At 41.9% G+C, this 20,849-nt stretch overlaps 1 protein-coding gene across 4 annotated transcripts in view; it reads left to right on the top strand.

Annotated features, from left to right (window-relative positions):
* Nucleotides 1-20,849, top strand: part of PDE8A (phosphodiesterase 8A) — a 146,168-nt gene that overhangs the window by 62,491 nt on the left and 62,828 nt on the right. For 3 of the 4 annotated variants that reach the window (XM_061158789.1, XM_061158788.1, XM_061158790.1), the window contains exons 2-3: nucleotides 13,503-13,559; nucleotides 14,970-15,160. In XM_061158789.1, coding sequence (XP_061014772.1) covers nucleotides 13,503-13,559; nucleotides 14,970-15,160 — 248 coding nt within the window. Of the gene's footprint in view, nucleotides 1-6,685; nucleotides 6,746-13,502; nucleotides 13,560-14,969; nucleotides 15,161-20,849 lie in introns of those variants that run through there. The other variant, XM_061158791.1, reaches the window with a different exon arrangement.

Genomic DNA, 20,849 nt, shown 5'->3' on the forward strand with positions numbered 1-20,849 from the left:
AAGAAGAACAAATTAAATCCAAAGTTAGCCAAAGAAAAATAATAAGAATTAGTATATTCTTTGCAGGTGAAGATGGAGAAGCTCTTTACAATCAGCAAAAACAAGACCTGGAGCTGACTGTGGCTCAGATCATCAGCTCCTTATTGCAAAATGCAGGCTTAAATTGAAGAAAATAGGGAAAACCACTACACCTTTCGGGTATGACCTAAATGAAATCCCTAATTATTATATAGTGGAGGTGACAAATAGATTCAAGTGATTAGACATGGTAGACAGAGTGCCTGAAGAACTATGAGCGGAGGTTTGTAACATTGGACAGGAGGTGGTGACCAAAACCATCCCCGAGAAAAAGAAATACAAGAAGGCAAAGTGGTTGTCTGAGGAGGCCCTGCAAATAGGTGAGGAAAGAAGAGAAGCTAAAGGCAAAAGAGAAAGGGAAAGATACACCTAACTGAATGCAGAGTTCCAGAGAATAGCAGGGAGAGATAAGAAAGCTTTCTTAAGTGAACAATGCAATGAAGTAGAGGAAAACAATAGAGTGGGAAAGACTACAGATATCTTCAAAAAAATTGGCGATAGCCAGGGAACATTTCACACAAAGATGGGCACAATAAAGGACAGAAATGGCAAGGACCTAACAGAAGCAGAAGATATTAAGAAGAGGTGGCAAGAATGCACAGAAGAACTATACAAAAAAGGTCTTAATGACCTGGATAACCACGATGGTGTGGTCACTCACCTAGAGCCAGACATCCCGGAGTGTGAAGTCAAGTGGGCCTTAGGAAGTATTACTACGAACAAGGCTAGTGGAGGTGATGGAATTCCCAGCTGAGCTATTTCAGATCCTAAAAGATGATGCTGTTAAAGTGCTGCGTTCAATATGCTAGCAAATTGGAGAACTCAGTAGTGGCCACAGGACTGGAAGAGCCCAGTTTTCATTCCAGTCCCAAAGAAAGGCAATGCCAAAGAATGTTTAAACTACCGACAATTGCACTCATTTCACATGCTAGCCAGGTAATGATCAAAATCCTTTAATCTAGGCTTTAACAGTATGTGAGCCGAGAACTTCCAGATGTACAAGCTGGGTTTAGAAAGCCAGAGGAACCAGAGATCAAATTGCCAACATACATTGAATTGTAGAAAAAGCAAGGGAATTCCAAAAATATATCTGCTTCAGCTTCATTCACCATGCTGAAGCCTTTGACTATGTGCATCACAACAAACTGTGGAAAATTCTTAAAGAGAAGGGAATACCAGACCACCTTACCTGCCTCCTGAGAAACCTGTATGCAGGTCAAGAGCAACAGTTAGAACCAGACATAGAACAATGAACAGGTTCCAAATTCGGAAAGGAGTACATCAAGGCTGTATATTGTCACCCTGCTTATTTAACTTATATGCAGAGTACATCATGCTAAATGCCAGACTGGAAGACTCACCAGCTGGAATCAAGATTGCTAGGAGAAATATCAACAACCTCAGATATGCAGATAATACCATTCTAATGGCAGAAAGCCAAAAGGAACTGAAGAGCCTCTTGATGAGGGTGAAAGAGGAAAGTGAAAAAGCTGGCTTAAGAGTCAACATTCAGAAAACTAAGATCATGACATCAAGTCCCATCACTTCATGGCAAATGAATGGGGAAATAATGGAAACAGTGACACATTTTATTTTCTGAGGCTCCAGAATCACTGCGGATGGTGACTGCAGCCACGGAATTAAAAGCCACTTGCTCCTTGGAAGAAAATCTATGACAAACTTGGACAGCATATTATAAAGCGGAGCTATCACTTTGCCAACAAAGGTCCCTATGGTCAAAGCTTTGGTTTTTCCAGTACTCATGTACAGATGTGAGAGCTGGACCATAAAGAAAGCTGAGTGCTGAAGAATTGATGCCTTCAAATTGTGATGCTGGAGAAGACTCTTGAGAGTCCCTTGGGCAGCAAGGAGATCAAACCAGTTAATCCTAAAGGAAATCAGTCCTGAATATTCATTGGAAAGATTGATGTTGAAGCTGAAGCTCCAGTACTTTGATGCAATACCTTACATGGTTAATACAATACCTGATGCGAAGAGCTGACTTGTTGGGAAAAACCCTGATGCTGGGAAAGACTGAGGGCAAGAGGAGAAGAGGACAACAGAGGAAGAGATGGTTGGATGGTATCACTGGCTCAATGGACATGAATTTGAGCACACTCCAGGAGATAGTGACGGACAGGGAAGCCTGATGTGCAGCAGTTCATAGGGTTGCAGAGAGTTGGACACAACTGAGCACCTGAACAACAAGAACTGAAGTCAATGAAATTGAAAACAAGACGTCAGTAGAGAAAATTCTTGAAACCAAAAGCTAGTTCTTTGAAAAGATCAGTAAAATGTATTAGCCTCTGTGGAAGGCCAACTACAAAAGAGAGAAGATACAAATTACTAATTTCAGAAATGAAAGAGGAGACTTCACTACAGATCTCATGGAAATTGAAAGGATAGTAAAAGAATGCTTTCACAGCTCTGTGCCCACACTTTGATTACCTGGATGAAATGGATCAGTTCCTTGAGGAGACAGTATCTGCCAAAGCTCACCTGAGAAGAAATAGATCTGAATAGACCTATCTACTGAAGAAATTGGGTTAGTAGTCAGTAACTTTCCAAAACAGAAAGTCCCAGGCTCATATTGTTTTATTGGTGAATTCTACCAAACATTTTTTAAATTTGTATTTTATATTAGAGTATAGTTAATTAAGAGCATTGTGTTTTTTTAGGTGTACAGCAAAATTATTAATTTATATATATACATAAACATGTATCTATCGTTTTTCAAATTCTTTTCCCATTTAGGTTATGACAGAATGTTGACCAAAGTTCTCTGTGCCATACCATAGTTCCTTATTGGTTATCTATTTTAAATATAGCAGTGTGTACATTTCAGTCCCAAACTCCCAGTCTGTCCCTCCTCTTCCCCCTTCCTCCCTGGTTTCTGTAAGTTTTTTCTGTAAATCTGTCAGTCTGTTTTGTAAATAAGTTTAATTTTTTTTTATTTTTTAGATTCTACATGTAAGCAATATCATATGATATTTGTCTTTCTCTGTCTGACTTACTTAGTATGATAATTTCCTGGTCCATTTGTGTTCCATCTATGTTCCTGCAAATGGCATTGTTTTTATTCTTTTTTCAACAGCTGAGTAATATTCTGTTGTATATGTGTACCAACCACATCTTTATCCATTCATCTGTCAGTGGACATTTGGGTTGCATCTTTGTCTTGGCTATTGTAGACAATGCTGCAATGAACATTAGGGTGCATGTATCCTTTCAAATAATGTTTTTCTCTGGGTATATGCCCAGGACTGGGATTGTTGGATCAGTATGGTAGCTCTATTTTTAGTTTTTAAAGATACCTCCATACTATTCTGCATAGAGAGAGTACCAATTTACATTCCCACTAACATTCTAGGAGGGTTCCCTTTTCTCCACACCTTCTCCAGCATTTATTGTTTGTAAATTTTTTGATGATGGCCATTCTGACTGGTGTGAGCTGCTATCTCATTGTAGTTTTGATTTGCATTTCTCTAATAATTAGTGATATTGAGTATATTTTCATGCACCTCTTGCCCATCTTTCTTCTTTGGAGATGTCTCTTCAGGTCTTCTGCCCATTTTTTTATTGTTTGTTTTTTTGTTTTTTTAATATTAAGCCCCATGACCTGTTTGTAAATTTTGGAGACCAAGCCCATGTCGGTTGCACTGTTTGCTCATATTTTCTCCCATTCTGTGGATTGCTTGTCTTTTTATTTTGTTCATGGTTTCCTTTGCTGTGTGAAAGTTTTTGAGTTTAATTAGGTCCCATTTGTTTTTATTTCCATTACTCTATGAGATGGATTGAATAAAGATATTGCTGCAATTTATGTCAGAGAGTGTCTGATGTCCAAAATACATAAAGAAGTCTTAAAAGCTCTAATTAAAAGTGAACAATCTGGGATTGACATGTATACACTACTGTGTGTAAAATAGATAGCTAGTGAGAACCTACTGCACAGCACAGCGGACTCTGCTCAGTGCTCTGTGGCCACCTAAGTGGAAAGGAAATCCAAGGAAGAGGGGAGATATGTATGTGTACAACTGATTCACTTTGCTCTACAGCAGGACCTAACACAACACCGTGAAACAACTATACTCCAATTAAAAAAAAGAAAAGAAAATGAATAATCTGGTTAAAAAATGAGCCAAAGACCTTAACAGATACCTCACCAAAGATATACAGATAGCAGATAAGCATATGAAAAGATGCACCCCATCATGTGTCAAGGGAAACGTAGATTACAGCAACAGTAAGATACTGTTCCACACCTATTTAAATGTCCAAAATCTGGAACACTGACAACACCAAATGCTGACCAGGATGTGGTGCAGCGGGCCTGGGTGGGGTGGGAAATGTACGCAGTGCTGGGGGAATGCAGAATGGCAGCCACTTTGGAAGACAGGTTGGCAGCCTCTTACAAAGCTAAACACACTCCTATCATAGATGTAGCGTTTGCTCTCCTTGTATTTACCCAAAGGAGTTGAAAACTTACACTACGCAAACACCTGCACAAAGGATGTTTTTAGCAGCTTTATTCATAATTGTCAAAACTTAGAAGCAACTAAGGTGTCCTTCAATAGGTGAAAGGGTAAATTGTGGTACATCCAGACAGTGGAATATTAGTTAGTACTGAAAAGAAATGAGTTATCAAGCCACAAAAAAGTCACGGAAGAACCTTAAATACATATTACTAAGTCAAAGAAGCCAGTCTGGAAAAGCTACATACTTGTGTGATTCCAACTGCTTGGTAGTCTAGAAAAGGCAAAGAGCTATTGAGCCTGTGCTCTAGAGCCCAGGAGCTGCAGCTACAGAAGCCCGTGTGCCTAGAGCCTGTGCTCTGCAAGAGAAACCACAGCAAGAGAAGCCTGCGGACTGCAACTAAAGAGTATCCCCCACTCAACTAGAGAAAAGCCAGTGCAGCCATGAAGACCTAGCACAGCCAAAAATAAATAAAATTATTAAATATATATATATATATATATATTTAGCTCGGAGGCTGTAAATATGCATTTTAAAAATACAAATAACAGACAACTTCTGGTCAAGATTTTGCCTTAAAACCATTAGGAAGATGCAGCCCTGGGAGAAGACAGCCTCCCCAGGGAGCCTGTTGCCTGGGCTGTTTGCTGCTGTGAGCACTGAAGGGGGAAACAGGGATTTTCCATGACTTAGGGCCAAGGCTCTAGCCATTCTCCCCTCAACCCCCATGCTGAACCCCCATCTTGGATCCAAGGCCTTCATCTGCCCCACGGGTTCCTCATCTCTGTTGATAGTGTTACTATTTAATACATACCTCTTTTCCCAGTGGTTTCTCTTCTGAAATTCAGAGTTCAGTTTTCTAAACCGAAGATGACTTCTTCCTGGGTTTTTCTGAGCTGGTTATTTGAAATTTGGAATTAGACATAATTAGTAGTGAAAAATGTTCCAAAAGAAAGTGTTAAAGAAGCCAGTATTATTTGTTAAACAAAACCATGTAGGCCCATTACTTAGACTCTCTGGATAGCCTCGTAAAAGAGGACTGGGAGATGGTTTCAACAGTAGACCCAGAGATTGAGAACTGCTGTGTTCAGGGCATCTGATGATTTAACACAGGGAGGAGGTGGGGATGAGCAGTGTTAACTCTGTGTCTTTTTCAAATAGCTTTCCGTTTGGAAGCCCGCTTTCTGCCAACATCTACGTGTTTAGCTTCCACACCTAGTGAGGATTTCGTCCTTGCTCCGGAAGCAGACAAGGGGCACTGCGATTGTGTATGCAGCCCCTTTCACTGGTGATAATGGCCTCTGCCATGGAGCACTTCCCTCTATGCTGGCACCATACAGAGAGCTGCGAGTCTGTTACTCATTTCTGCTCCACAGCCACTGCTTTTTCCAGGCGAGACTTAGCAAAACGAAGAAACTTGCCTAAAGTTACTGTTTTTTGAGGGGAGAGAGGTCAGAATTCAAACCCCTATCTCTTCCACCTCAGGAATACCGGTGAAGGGAAGCTTGGGTGATAGTGGAGAATTCATTTCGTTGGGTGGGTTGTCATTCTCAGTGTAACCCACTTCAGATAACATTGAGGTTTATGAAGCTAACCTGTTAAAACCTGGGCTGGTGTTTGCTTCGGGATGGCTGGTGTGGTCAGCTAGCGGCAGGCAGCTGTAGGGCCTGCTGAACAAGGTGGACTGCTGTCTGAGTGTGCAGCGTGTGTGATAAACACGACCCGTTCATGAAAATATGCCTGAAATAGACTTGTCCCAGACAGAGGCTGGATGCTAACTTATTAATCTTTGGTCAGGAATATTCCTCTTGTCTGCACGTCGTCCATGCCTTCTGGATTCAGGTTTTCTCTGGGAGAGAGCTGAGTCAATAACAGTGAGTTCTCAGTGTCTCTCTCCTCACTCCCCGGCAGCCTGTATACCCTTCTTATTCTGACCAGTTCATACAAGTGGTCATTCTTTTCTTTTAGGAGGATCTGGGGGAGAAGTGGGCTTCCCCGATGGCTCAGCAGGTAAAGAATCTGCCTGCAGTGAAGTAGACACGGGAGAGTCAGGAAGATCCCCTGGAGAAGGAAATGGCAACCCACTCCTGTATTCTTGCCTGAAAAATCCCATGGACAGAGGAGCCTGGCGGGCTACAGTCTAGAGGGCTGCAAAGAGTCGGACACAACTGAGCGACTAAGCAGGCATGCGTGGGTGAGAAATCGGCTCTCGTCTGGCCTCCGTGGTGTTACAGCTCAGATTTCTGCTGTTGGATTTGAGGGAGTCTTAAATTTCAGTGACACAGTTAAAGAGAGGCACATGGGTTGGGTTATCCTTCAGTTGGCTAGCCTCATTTTTTTCTGGGTTGGTTCTTTATGTTTTCACCTTCAGAGGCAGTCAGCCCTCTTCGAGGGTTTCAAGAAAACCTTTATTTGTCCCCTTTACTAACTACATTAATATTTAAGAAGTGGGTCCTATTTTTTTTTTTTACAGTATTTTAAGGTATCATGATGTTCATGGTCCTTATTTAGCGATTACCTGAGTGTTCTGTAAGAAATAGCTGTTTGGAAAAATATAGTTTTAAACATGCCTGTATGTGTGTGTGTTAGTAAAAGTATACTTTCATAGCAAAAACTTCTTGGAAAACCTTTTCTGTAGGTATTTAGAATTTACTGCACATTACTCACTGTTGGGAATTGTGTTAAGCTCTTTAAATAGCTCTTTTATTCCAGACACCATTTTTTGCCCAACACTATGGGGTTTGGGGGAGAAAGAGCCTGAACAGCTTCACTGTAGCCTGTGGCTTGATTTTGGAATCCAATTGAAGTAACACATAAAAGGCTTCTTGTAAATATGTGCTGTGTAAATTGACTGGAGGGCACATTAAGAGTAGGTAAGGGGAGAGAAGAGACTAGGACATTGAAAGTGGATATTGGGTTTCCCAGGTGGCAGTAAAGAACCTGCCTGCCAATGAAGGAGACAAAAGAGATTCGAGTTTGATCCATGGATGGGAAAGATCCCCTGGGGGAGGAAATGGCAACCCACTCTGGTATTCTTGCCTGGAGAATCCCATGGACAGAGGAGCCTGGTGGGCTACAGTCCAGGGGATCACAAAAAGTCGGACATAACTGAAGCAACTTAGTACGCACGCTTGGAGTGTTTAGATTGCCCTGAGAGAAGGACCAGGGGAAGAAGCTAGGAGGGAGCTTTGCCTCAGGGTAGCTCTTGGTGCCATCTTGTGGGTGGATCTGGAAAAGACCAAGCAGATCTACACCGCTTCTACCAGGATGCCCTGCTTCAGAACCCCAGATTTCTACACAACACTGATAGAAAACTTTTGGTCAGATATGACAGCTATGATCTGGGAATCAGTGGATTTGGTTGTATTCTGTTCATCAACAAGTCCTGATCAGTCCATCTCCAAAACATATTCCAGATTCATCTATCCATCTCCATGGCAACTACCAGGCCAAGCAAGCATCTTCTCTTACCTACCTGGACTGCTACTCCAAGAGCTTTCTTCCTGTCTCTCTGCCTCCCCCTCACCCTCTCACTGACTCTTCTCCACAGGTAGCTGAAGGGATCTTTTTAGAAAACAAGAATCGGATCATATCATTCCCTAGTGTAAACTCTCTGGTGGCTTTTCATGAAATGTAGAGTAAAACCCCCGTTTCTTGTCCGGGCTTAGAAAGCTCTGCACCTTACAGCTCCTGCCTGGCCTTAAGCTCGTCTCCCTCTCTTCCCCTCCTCTCCTCAGATGTCCCCCTGGTCCCACCCCCAGTCCTGTGTTTGCCTGGGCCCCCCCGTCCATTCCTGGCATGGCTGACTCCTCCTCGTCCAAGTCTCGCCTTCCCAGTGCCACTCTGTGCCACCTCAGGGAGACTTCCTTGACTCTGATTCCAAACAGCAGCCCTGTTACTCTCCATCAGATCCCTCCCTGCTGTGTAGAGATGTTTTCTGGTCTCTGTTGCATGCCCAGTGCCTGGGAAACCGTTTGATACCTTGTGGGTGCTTGACAGAGGTTTGTGGAGTGGATGGATGATGCTTTCCAGGTTCTTGTCTTGTTTCAGTTAGATACAGGTTACGATCAGATGTCTTTCCCAGTAGATCATGAAAAGACCATGAGAATTAAGTTTCCAAGAATTGGACCCAGTTGCCACCATTGCCTGTTACCAGTGCTTTAACCATACTGCTCTAAGCTTCAGTTTGGTGGTGGTGGTGGTAGCTCAGTCATGTATGACTCTTTGCTACCCAGTGGACTGTAGCCCCCAGGGCTCCTCTGTCCATGGGATTTTCCAGGCAAGAATACTGGAGTGGGTTGCCATTTCCTTCTCCAGGGAAGCTTTAGTTTTGCCATCAATAAAATGGAGTTAATGAGCTTATCTTACTCATAGGGTAGGGACTAAGTTGGATTTAAATATGATCGGAAGTGAAGTATTTCACACACAGTAGACACCTTCTTTCTCTTTTAAACCTGCACCACATTGTCATCCTTTACGTATTCCCCTGCTACCACTCAAGGACAGGATGGGCATTTGGTCTTTGCACTCCTAGTACCTGGCTCTCTGCATGGCTTGTGGTCCACAAATGTCTGAACTAATTTTGTCTCTTCCCACCTAAGAACACACCTGACTCTTTCCCAGGCTGTGCCCCTTTGATGAAGTTAGCACTCTGCTGGGAAAGGCAGACAAGACAGCCACTGGCTGCACAGGGAAGCCAGGAGGGGACGGACATGCTGAAGACAAAATCTGATTTACATCTTTACTGTAGTTCCTGGGTTTGTAAACAATTAATATAAATTGATCCCAGCATAACTTTCTGTTTCTAATAAGGGGTTATAGGAAAAAGATAGATCACATGATTCTTCTGTGGTTCCTGGTGTTCAGGCTTTTCCGAAGGTTCCTCCCTTTGTTTGTGTTCCATTAATAAGTGAAAATACTCTGAAACCTGGAAGTGCTGTGTTATATACCCGTGTTATGTATAAGCTTGTATGAGTATGATTTTTAGATAAATGATTGGTTAAAAGAGATTAGCTGTTGAGTAAACATTGATTCAGAAGTATTTTTTGACTGCCTACCACGTGCCAGGGACTGTTTTGGGTATTGGAAATTTAGTAGTGAATAAGGCAGATAAATCTTGAGACACTCTTTTAATAAGATAACAAAATATGTAGTGTGGGAAATGGGGACTAAAGCTACAGGAAAAAAAAAAGCAGGCAAGGGACAGGGAGGGTCAGGGGAGTAGAATATTTAGACAGGATGGAATTATATCTCTCTTTCCTGTCCTCCCTCACTGTGAGCAAGATTCATGACATGGTAACTTGGCCCTGCAGCGTCATGTTTGCCCTGTTAGGTCAGTTAGGCAAACAAAAGAACCACCAAAAGTGGTTCTTCAAGGTGTCTAATAATAATTTATTTTAGACTTCCATGAGTCATATTAACAAAAAATTACTTTAAACTGTTAAAGTACAAACATCATCCTAATCTAAGATCCCAATTTAACAATAAATCTTAACAAACATATAAATATTAAAAAACCCGAAAGACTAACTCAGCCCCTTGTATAATTACTAATATAAGCCCATAAATATACTGTTGTTTTTATATTACCTAAAAGTATCCATTGCTTTTGAAGCTGATAGCTGTGTTATTAAAATTGAAAATGACTATTCCCTTCTAAAATTAATGTGAAAAATAAATAATTATTAAGAGGGCCGTAGTCTGAAATATTAGATCAGTTTGATTTTGATTTTGATACACAAAGAAAGAATGGATTCACCAATTCTAGTCGTTCCGATCTCCTTATCCAGAGCGCTTGGGAAGTTGTTTACTCTCTGAGGACCAGCTGCTGACGTCTGCTCGCTGAGTAATGTCATCAGATTTCCTGGTGGTGGTTATTTTGGGGGGGCAGTGGTAAGTAGCTGTCTGGCCCTGCCGGGACACTGCTCAACAGAGGTCCTGAGAGCCGGACATACCCCGTAGACAGGATGTAAGGTTAGAATGCAGTCAAGTTAAGTAAATACAGTCAGTGTTCATGACAAAATAGAATTGCTGAGACATTAATGTTTAAAATGACACTGCTAAAATTATATTGAGGTGGAATCCAAGATCTTTAAAGACAATCTGGAACTTCTTTTCTTTCTTAGAATTAATGCAATGGTGAGTTATTTTTATAAGTTGAGATCATAAAGTTACATTGTCCTTTGTAAAAGTTGCTTCATCCACTTTTGGTGAAGACCATGTCCTCAGGATTGTTTTCCCAGGAGGAGTGGGACTTTTGCCCTTAGCTGTCCATATTTTTATCTTGTCCTTCAGCTTGTGACCAACACTATATACAAATATATATGTATTTTTTTAAATCAAGCTAGTCATTAACATTTTAAAGTTTTACTAATTATTGCCTTTAACTTATTGTTCTCTCCCCCATTTCCTTAAGTTGAAACTATTGATTTTCTCATATTTAGTGAATTGGAAGCTTAGTATATTGACTTAATTCTTGTTTCATGACAGAAAGATCTAAGACTAAGTTTTGCCTCTGAGTAAAATTTTCTAGTATCCTGTAGGCCTCGTTACATTATATTATCATTTTTATTATTTTCCAAGTAATCTATAGGTAGAGTTTGCATTCCCCTCTCTGATCCAGCAATTACATGAGTTAATATTTTTAAAATTTCCAGGGAGGGGCACTTTCTTATGTTTTTAATTTTGGTTTGCTTGCTTTATGGTTGGAAATAAAAACTAGACAAGTTTTGCTTTTAGGAATATGTTTTAAGATTTTCATCTCCTTGATCCTTCATAGCAAATGTCATGAGCATCCTTTGTAAGAGGCTGTAGCCTGTGGTTCACATCGAGGACCCAAATGTTGCAGCTGCTTTATCCTGGGCAGTGGCACAGCCCTCCTGTTGACTGTTTTCTCTTTTCTTTCATGAAACTCCACCTCTCAACACTGTAGAAAATTAGCAAAATGAATTTTCCTTATTTTTCCTGTCATTTTCTTCCTTCTTCCTCAGTGGCTTCACTGTCTTCTTCAAGCAGTAGGCTTCTATCATTTCTTGTTCTTTGATTTCATTCATTTCTTTGAACTTTGTTCATAAAAAACAACAAAAACCTCATTGTTCTTGGTCTCTCTTGGTGCTTCTTGCCTTCCTTCCTACTGCATTGTGAGAGTGACTGTACAGAGTGCCTCTCTCTCTCTCGAGACTCTCTTGGGGCCTCCTGGATCATCATCTCTCAGAAATTCTGGCTTCAGTATCCACCTGTGGCTCCCGATGAGGCTGGCCTGTGGCTGCCCAGCTCCGGAGGAGAGACGGTGCCATAGCATGTCCGTGCTCACCCTTCCTTCACACGGCAGAGATCCGTCCTCAGTCTCGGGTCTAGAGGAGCAGCGACCCTCATCCTTACACCTTCTGAGAGATGAGGTCCCTATAAAGCAAGGAAACTGAGCCTTTGTCCCATAATTAGTAGATATTGGCTTCTCACAGTTAGAAATAGACACCGATGTCCTCCGTCACTCTGCAGGTTTTGTTACATGGATTTATTGTAGGATAGATCACTGCTTGAGGGGAGAGATGGGACCTGGGCGGGCAGGTAAGAAGTATCTTGTGAAAAGGTTTCCAGATCTAGTTCTACTGCTGCTGTGGTTTTGGTTTGAAATTGTACCATCACCCAGAGGCCTCAAGTAGTGTAGGAGTCCCGCCAACACACACAGTGTTTCTGGAGAAACTGCAAAAATGTGTCTCTTCTTCCGGGTAGCAGCCCAGGGCCCGGGCTCATGGCTTGGGGCTGGATTTCAGCCTCCATCCCCCTCCCTTGTGCTCCTTTTGTAGCGCACAGACTTTCCAGCCCTTCCAGTGGCCCTGGGTTTGCAGCACAGTTTATAGAACTAAACAGACTGGTTGGCGCAGTCCCAGCTCCTGTGTGGCCTTAAACAAAGTACTTGGAACCTCCGTTTCCCAGTGTGAACTCTCAGCATGTTGCAGAGATGCAGTGAGATATAACCTATGTTCAGCCCTTAGTGCAGCACCCAGCGTATGCGGAGCTCTCCATTGGCGCTGTGATCCTTATTACTTGTTGGGGTTTGGTTATGACATTGTATTTTTAAAAATTATTAATTATTTATTTGGCTGTGCTGTGTCTAAGTTGCAGCACATGGGATCTTTTTTATGTTTGCGGCATGCAAATTCTTAGTTGTGGCATGTGGAATCTGGTTCTCTGACTAGGGATCGAACCTGGGCCCCCTGCATTCGCCACATGGAGTCTTAGCCACCAGACCACCAGAGAAGTCCCCAATGATACTGTATTTATCTTTGTGTGTTGGTTTTAAGTTCTCAAGTAGATAAGCTTTTTTTTTTCCCCCCTCTGTGTGGCTTGTGGGATCATAGTTCCCCTACCAGAGGTCAAACAGGGGCTCCAGCAGTGGGAGCACGGATTCCTAACCACTCGGCCGCCAGGGAATTTCCAATAAGCATTAATTGATAACTATCGTGTATAGAGAAGGTGTCTTTGGCTCTAATGTCCTGTGGTTCTGCTTACTGGATTTCATTATTTTTGTGCCATTTTAGATGTAAGGGTTCATTTTCCGTCAGGGGAAAGATGGGAGTAGACATGGAAGGACCCAGTGTTCATTCAGTGTCTAATCTGTGGGGCTCTTTATATTATATGCCTCTTGATCTCTGTAACAAGTGAGGAATTGAGGCTGAAGGTGGGCAGTTCACTTAAGAGTCACATGCAGCTAGAAAAAGAAAAGCCGAGAGCAGACACATTTTATTTGTCCTTCTCTGCGCTCCACCTTTCCTGGGGTTTATAAGGAGAAACCTGGGCTCCCTCCATCTAATAAGTATTTATGTAATTTTTCTCTAGAGTAGAAATTTCACTTTCATCTGTGGCACTGATTAGAGAGAGCAACATTTAAGCAAGTTTATCTTTTTTTTTTTTTTTTTCTTTTTAATTTTAAGCAGATCTTTTTCTTTCAGATAGCAGTAGCTGATGTGCAATTTGGCCCCATGAGATTTCATCCAGATCAACTCCAGGTAATAATACACAGTGCTATAATCCTCACCTTAATTGTCTCTAAAGATGGGGAGGGAAAGAATCTAAAGGTGTACACTGAAAGTAATCTTCTCTTTTAGATAAAATATTGGATCCATGTTAAATTCCCTGAACTTGATAGCAGTACTACAGTTATATCAGGGAATGTTTTTTTTCTTAGAAATATAGATGAATTTATTCCGTATGAATCATCTGTATTTACAGATGAAGAAATGTCTGCAACCTACTTTAAAAGTTAACAGGTTCAGCAAAATAATAATAATAATAATAATTGTGTGTGTGTGTGTGTGGAGAGAGAGAGCAAAGGTGTAAAAATGTTACCAATTCATGAAATTAGAAGAGGGGGTCACTAGTATTCAGTGTCATTCATAACTTCCTGTAGGTTTGAAATTTTCTAAAACAGAGTAAAAGTGTAATGAATCAGTTCCAGCAGAGAGAAACTATCTGTAAATTTTCTAGTCCAAAATCTTAAACAAAATAACCAACTGAAATTAAGCTCCAAAGTGACCTGATGCCTCACGTACACAAACTGTTAGAATTTTTAATATGTGAAAAGCACTGGCGGAAACGTGCTGTTTGCTTTTGTTGTATTTGTGTACCCTAGTAAGCGCAGAGGAACCCAATCCTCAGGAACAGGGTTTCTATCGGCTTTGCAGCCTCTTCCTCTCAGGCCGGTCAGCCTGGGTATGAAGGGGATGGGGCGGCGCGCCTGTACCAGGCTGGCGCAGGGACCTGGCTGCGCAGGGCAGAGGCAGCCGCAGGCCTCACCTGCCCGGGCCGGGCACAGGGACAGCCTGCTGGCTCCTGCACCTGGAGCTATTCCCGTGTCACTAAATGAGCAGGTTTGAAAGTGTCAGGTTTTGGTCTGCTTTGAATCTCCTCTCTTACAATCAAAGTAATTTTTTTTTTTAAACTTGGAGGGATTATGAAGTCTTGAGTCAGAATATTTAATACTTTATTATTTAAAGTATTAAGTATTCTAAGAGCTTGACTGAAATATTGGCATTTGCCATCTAAGGACTTAACCTAGTTAACTTCCTGTTAACTAAAATTTGTGTTTTGGTTGATTTGATTTGAAGATGAAATACTTTAAGTCTTTGTTGAATTCTTCCAATGGGCTTATTATTAGCAAAAGAAATAAGCATTTGGCCCATGCTCTGACTTCCAGACTCAGAACAGCTAGAATAGCACTTGTTTCAGGGAGCTGAGCAGTAACGTTGCTGAGTTACATGGAGGAAAAGGATTTACTCAACAGATTGTAGTGCTCACATCTGTGTACTTGCCTTGAAAACACTTGGGAGTTTTCTGTGGGCTTCTAAGACATGACAGTTCTAACAGCATCTTTTTAATTTACTTTTTTAAAAAGAAGTGTTCATGCTTTTTTGATACAGGTACTTTTAGTGTTTACCAAAGAAGATAACCAGTGTAATGGATTCTGCAGGGCATGTGAAAAAGCAGGGTTTATGTGTACAGTTACCAAGGAGGCTCAGACTGCCCTCGCCTGTTTCCTGGACAAACACCATGACATCATCATCATAGACCACAGAAATTCCCGACATCTGGATGCTGAGGCACTGTGCAGGTGAGCCTGAGAAGTGGGCCTCGAGAGTCCTGTGGCATTTGTGACAATAAATGCAGTCCTGAGATACATTCAGTTGAATTCAGTGTCTTTTAAGTTGCCTCCCATGCGTGTAAAGTGAACAAGACGTTAGACTATATTATTGGGCTTCCCTGGTGGCTGATATGGTAAAGAATCCATCTGCAATGTGGGAGACCTGTGTTTGATTCCTGGGTTGGGAAGAGCCCCTGGAGAAGGAAATTGCAACCCACTCCAGTATTCTTGCCTGGGAAATCCCATGGTCAGAGAAGCCTGGTGGGCTATAGTCCATGGGGTCAGAAAGAGTTGGACACAACCAAGCAACTAACACTTTCACTTCAGAATATTATTACTTCTAGGAGTGATCTTTATCTCTTTTGTTTCATTTTGCTTTGCTTAAAGCAGTAAGAAAATATGAATGTGAACTGTTAAGGGTTAAGATGAAATCCCATATGTCATTAACCACAGCTGTCACTTGCAAAGGACTGCAACAAGCAACAAGAGTTATTGTCATTTTCTAGATGTTATTTAAAGTTACAACACATTTGAAAATTGTCTTCCAACCTTAGGCAAATGTGCCTTGTTTTTAATACTTGCAGAAAATCAGTATCATGAGAGAATTTGTGTAGCAGACATAAATCTAAGAAAGGTGCTTTCTCAAAAAAAGTCATTTGTTGCTGATGGAAGCAAAGCAAAAGTGAAATATCAGTTTTATTTAAAAGGAAGCTTTACTTGGGGGAAGACAAATCGTAATTTGAATATAAGGTAAAATTTTGTAATGTGTTAATGTTCCAGTTCCATTTCAGTCACTCGGTTGTGTTTGACTCTTTGCAACCCCATGAACTGCAGCATGCCAGGCCTCCCTGTCCGTCACCAACTCCCGGAGCCTACCCAAACTCATGTCCATTGAGTCGATGATGCCATCCAACCATCTCATCCTCTGTCATCCCCTTCTCCTGCCCTCAATTTTTCCCAGCATCAAGTCTTTTCAAATGAGTCAGCTCTTCGCATCAGGTGCCCAAAGTATTGGAGTTTCAGCTTCAACATCAGTCCTTCCAATGAATATTCAGGACTGATTTCCTTTAGGATGGACTGGTTCTTCTTGCAGTCCAAGGGACTCTCAAGAGTCTTCTCCAACACCATAGTTCAAAAGCATCAATTCTTCGGCGTTCAGCTTTCTTTATAGTCCAACTTGCACATCCCTACATGACTACTGGGAAAACCATAGCCTTGACTAGACAGACCTTTGTTGGCAAAGTAATGTCTCTGCTTTTTAATATGCTGTCTAGGTTGGTCATAACTTTCCTTCCAAGGAGTAAGCGTATTTTAATTTCATGGCTGCAATCACCATCCGCAGTGATTTTGGAGCCCCCAAAAAATAAAGTCTGCCACTGTTTTCCCATCTATTTGCCATGAAGTGTTGGGGCTGGGTGTTAATTTTAGGGGTGTTTAAATCTTGGCTTTTAGGAGCTAGAAAATATTAAAAGCTAAATATTAAGGTAACAGTTTAAAAACTGAGCTGACAAGAAATTGACATCCCATCAGAAGGCTGTTTACAGGTACATGGTGACTTCTGTGTACTTGAGAATTCACCTGTCAGGAGGTCAGACAAGGTGGCTTTCACCTTGGTGTGATCCACGTCTGTTAAAACTTGCCCCCGGCCTTGGTCTCAGGCCTGCTGTGCTGCCTGCGTCGCTTTCCTGTTACTGTCGGGTTGATGTCAGTTAGCCATTGTCCCTGGAGCCATATCTGTCGGACTTGCCATCTGGCAGTGCACCCGTGAGGGCGGCGGAGGTGTGGAGGGAGTCCTGACCCCGGGGCCTAGCCTCTGGCCTTCAGGTCACTTTACATCTTCTCTGAGGATGTGTTTTCTCAGCTGTAAATCTGGAACATTTGGTTTCCAAGATCCTTTCTCTTTCAAACATTTGATGGCATTCAGGGGAATGGAAGAAAATGTCTCAGTTACATGGTGCTTATGGTCTTAATGGACTGCTGCGAGGCAGGAGAGGTATCTGAAGAGGGCCAGAGAGCCCAGATAGATGAGGTGAGAGGGGTGAGGCGCTGAGGAAAACCTGGCTTCCTTCATAGTCTTATCCAAGTCCAGACCTAGCCACAGATGTGTGTAGAACACTGACCTTCACACTTATAAACATGGCCTTGCTAAACCGCCCAGGGCTCTAAGGGAAAGATTAAATTGTGGTAGTTAGGTTCTGCTTTTTTTTTTTTTTTAACTTTTTATTTTCTATGGGAGGATAGCTGATTAACAGTATTGTGGTAGTTTCAGGTGCATAGCAGAGCAACTCAGCCATACGTATACATGTATCCATTCTCTCTGAAACTGCCCTCCCATCCAGGCTGCCACATAAGATTGAGTAGAGCTCCTTGTGCTGTACAGTAGGACCTTGTTGGTTATCCACTTTCTTTATTTATTTATTTTGGTTATCCACTTTAAATATATGCTCTACCTTTTTTTTTTTTTTTTTTTTACTGTGGAATACAAAAGTAGGAAGTCAAGAAACACCTGCAGTAACTTGCAAATTTGACCTTGGAGTACAGAATGAAGCAGGGCAAAGGCTAACAGAGTTTTGCCAAGAGACCACACTGGTCCTACCAAACACCCTCTTCAAACAGCACAAGAGAAGACTCTACACATGGACATCACCAGATGGTCAGTACTGAAATCAGATTGATTATATTCTTTGTAGCCAACGATGGAGAAGCTCTATACAGTAAGCAAAAACAAGACCAGGAGCTCACTGTGGCTCAGATCGTGAACTCCTTATTGCCAAATTCAGACTTAAATTGAAGAAAGTAGGGAAAACCACTAGACCATACAGGTATGACCTAAATCAAATCCCTTACCATTATACAGTAAAAGTGACAAATACCTTCAGGGGATTAGATCTGATAGAGTGCCTGAAGAACTATAGACAGAGGTTCATGACATTGTACAGGAGACAGGGATCAAGACCATCCCCAAGAAAAAGAATTACAAAAAAGCAAAATGGTTGTCTGAGGACGCCTTACAAATAGCTGTGAAAAGAAGTGAAAAGCAAAGGAGAAAAGGAAAGATACACCCATCTGAATGCAGCATTCCAAAAAAGAGCAAGGAGAGATAAGAAACCCTTCCTCAGCCATCAGTGCAAAGAAATAGAGGAAAACAATAGAATGGGAAAGACTAGAGATCTCTTCAAGAAAATTAGAAATACCAAGGGAACATTTCATGCAAAGATGGGCACAATAAAGGACAGAAATGGTGTGGACCTAACAGAAGCAGAAGATATTAAGAAGAGGTGGCAAGAATACACAGAAGAACTATATAAAAAAGATCTTCATGACCAGATAATCACAATGGTATGATCGTTCACCTAGAGCTGGACATCCTAGAATGCAAAGTCAAGGGGGCCTTAGGAAGTATCACTACGAACAAAGCTAGTGGAGGTGATGGAATTCCAGTTTAGCTGTTTGAAATCCTAAAAGATGATGCTGTGAAAGTGCTGCAGTCAATATGCCAGCAAATTTGGAAAACTCGGCAGTGGCCACAGGACTGGAAAAGGTCAATTTTCATTCCAGTGCCAAAGAATGTTCAAACTACTGCACAGTTGCACTCATCTCACACACTGGTAAAGTAATGCTCAAAATTCTCCAAGTCAGGCTTCAACAGTGCATGAACCGTGAACTTCCAGATGTTCAAGCTGGATTTAGAAAAGGCAGAGGAACCAGAGATCAAATTGCCAACATCTGCTGGATCATTGAAAAAGCAAGAGAGTTCCAGAAAAACATCTATTTCTGCTTTATTGACTGTGCTAAAGCCTTTCACTGTGGATCACAACAAACTGCAAAATTCTTTAAGAGACAGGAATACCAGACCACTTGACCTGCCTCCTGAGAAATCTGTATGCAAGTCAGGAAGCAACAGTTAGAACTGGACATGGAACAACAGACTGGTACCAAATCGGGGAAGGAGTACATCAAGGCTGTATATTGTCACCCTGCTTATTTAACATACATGCAGAGTACATCATAAGAAATGCTGGGCTGGATGAAGCACAAGCTGGAATGAAGATTGCCAGGAGAAATATCAATAACCTCAGATATGCACATGACACCACCCTTATGGCAGAAAGTGATGAACTAAAGAGCCTCTTGTTGAAAGTGAAAGAGGAGAGTGAAAAAGTTGGCTTAAAACTCAGCATTTAGAAAACTAAGATCATGGTCTTTGGTCCCATCACTTTATGGCAAACAGATAGGGAAACAGTGGAAACAGTGGCAGACTTTATATTTTGGGGCTTCTAAATCACTGCATATGGTGACTGCAGCCATGAAATTAAAAGATGCTTGCTTCTTGGAAGAAAAGTTATAGCCAATCTAGACAGCATATTAAAAAGTAGAAACATTACTTTGCCATCAAAGGTCCATCTAGTCAAGGCTATGGTTTTTCCAGTAGTCATGTATGGATGTGAGAGTTGGACTATGAGATAGCTGAGCGCCGAAGAATTGATGCTTTTGTACTATGGTGTTGGAGAAGACTCTTGAGAGTCCCTTGGACTGCAAGGAGATCCAACCAGTCCATCCTAAAGGAAATCAGTCCTGAATATTCATTGGAAGGACTGATGCTAAAGCTCCAATATTTTGGCCACATGATACAAAGAACTGACTCATTTGAAAAGGCCCTGATGCTGGGAAAGATTAAAGGTGGAAGGAGAAGGGGATGATAGAGGATGGGATGGTTGGATGGCATCACCAACTCAATGGACAGGAGTTTGAGCTAACTCCAGGAGATGGTGAACGACAGGGAAACCTGGCGTGCTGCAGTCTGTGGGGTCGCAAAGAGTCAGACACTACTGAGTGACTGAACTGAACTGAACTGAAAAATACACATAAGGCTTCCCTCGTAAAGAATCTGCCTGCCAGTGGAGGAAGCACAGGTTCCAAATCCCTGGGAGTCAGTAAGATCCCCTGGAGGAGATGACAACCCACTTCATTTTCTTGCCTGGGAAATCCCATGGACAGAGGAGCCTGGTGGGCTATAGTCCATGGGGTCACAGAAGAGTCGGACACAACTTAGTGAATAAACAACAACAAATATATATAACCTGCAATTATGCTCCACTTTTTGAGGTGGGAAAATGTTCTGTTTTTACACATTTTGGGAATGGAATCTTCCAGACCCAGTAATTGAACCCGGGTCTCTCACTTTGCAGGCAGATTCTTTACCATCTGAGCCACCAGGGAAGCCCTCTAAACAAATAGGGTAACTTATTCAGCAGATTTTTATTGATATATAAATGTACAGTTTTACAGTTTGAAAATAGAGAAGGTGACTTGGGTTGCTTCCTATGTGGTTTTAGAGACGCACAGACTGTCATGTGTGCATGTCCTCTCCAAGTCCCCACCACCATCTGTCCAGCCTCTTCTGGGGGTTAGGGGTCCCAAGGGGCAGTCCTGAGTTTCAGAAGTTCTCCTCCATGTTGAGCCCAGCTTTGTCCATATTTGGTCCAAGGGTCACTAGAACAGTTCTAATCCCTTTCCCCCACTTTCCCACATTTGAGGGCAGGAATGGTCTTTTTGGGGTGGACGCATCCTCACTGTTGTCACAAAGTGTGGTCTCATATTCCAGTCCCAAAAAGAGGGTCTCTTCTCAGTACCTTCCTCTAATCAGGAGCTCTTGTCA

This window comes from Dama dama, chromosome 13 (genome assembly GCF_033118175.1).
Source record: "Dama dama isolate Ldn47 chromosome 13, ASM3311817v1, whole genome shotgun sequence".
NCBI lineage: Eukaryota > Metazoa > Chordata > Mammalia > Artiodactyla > Cervidae > Dama > Dama dama.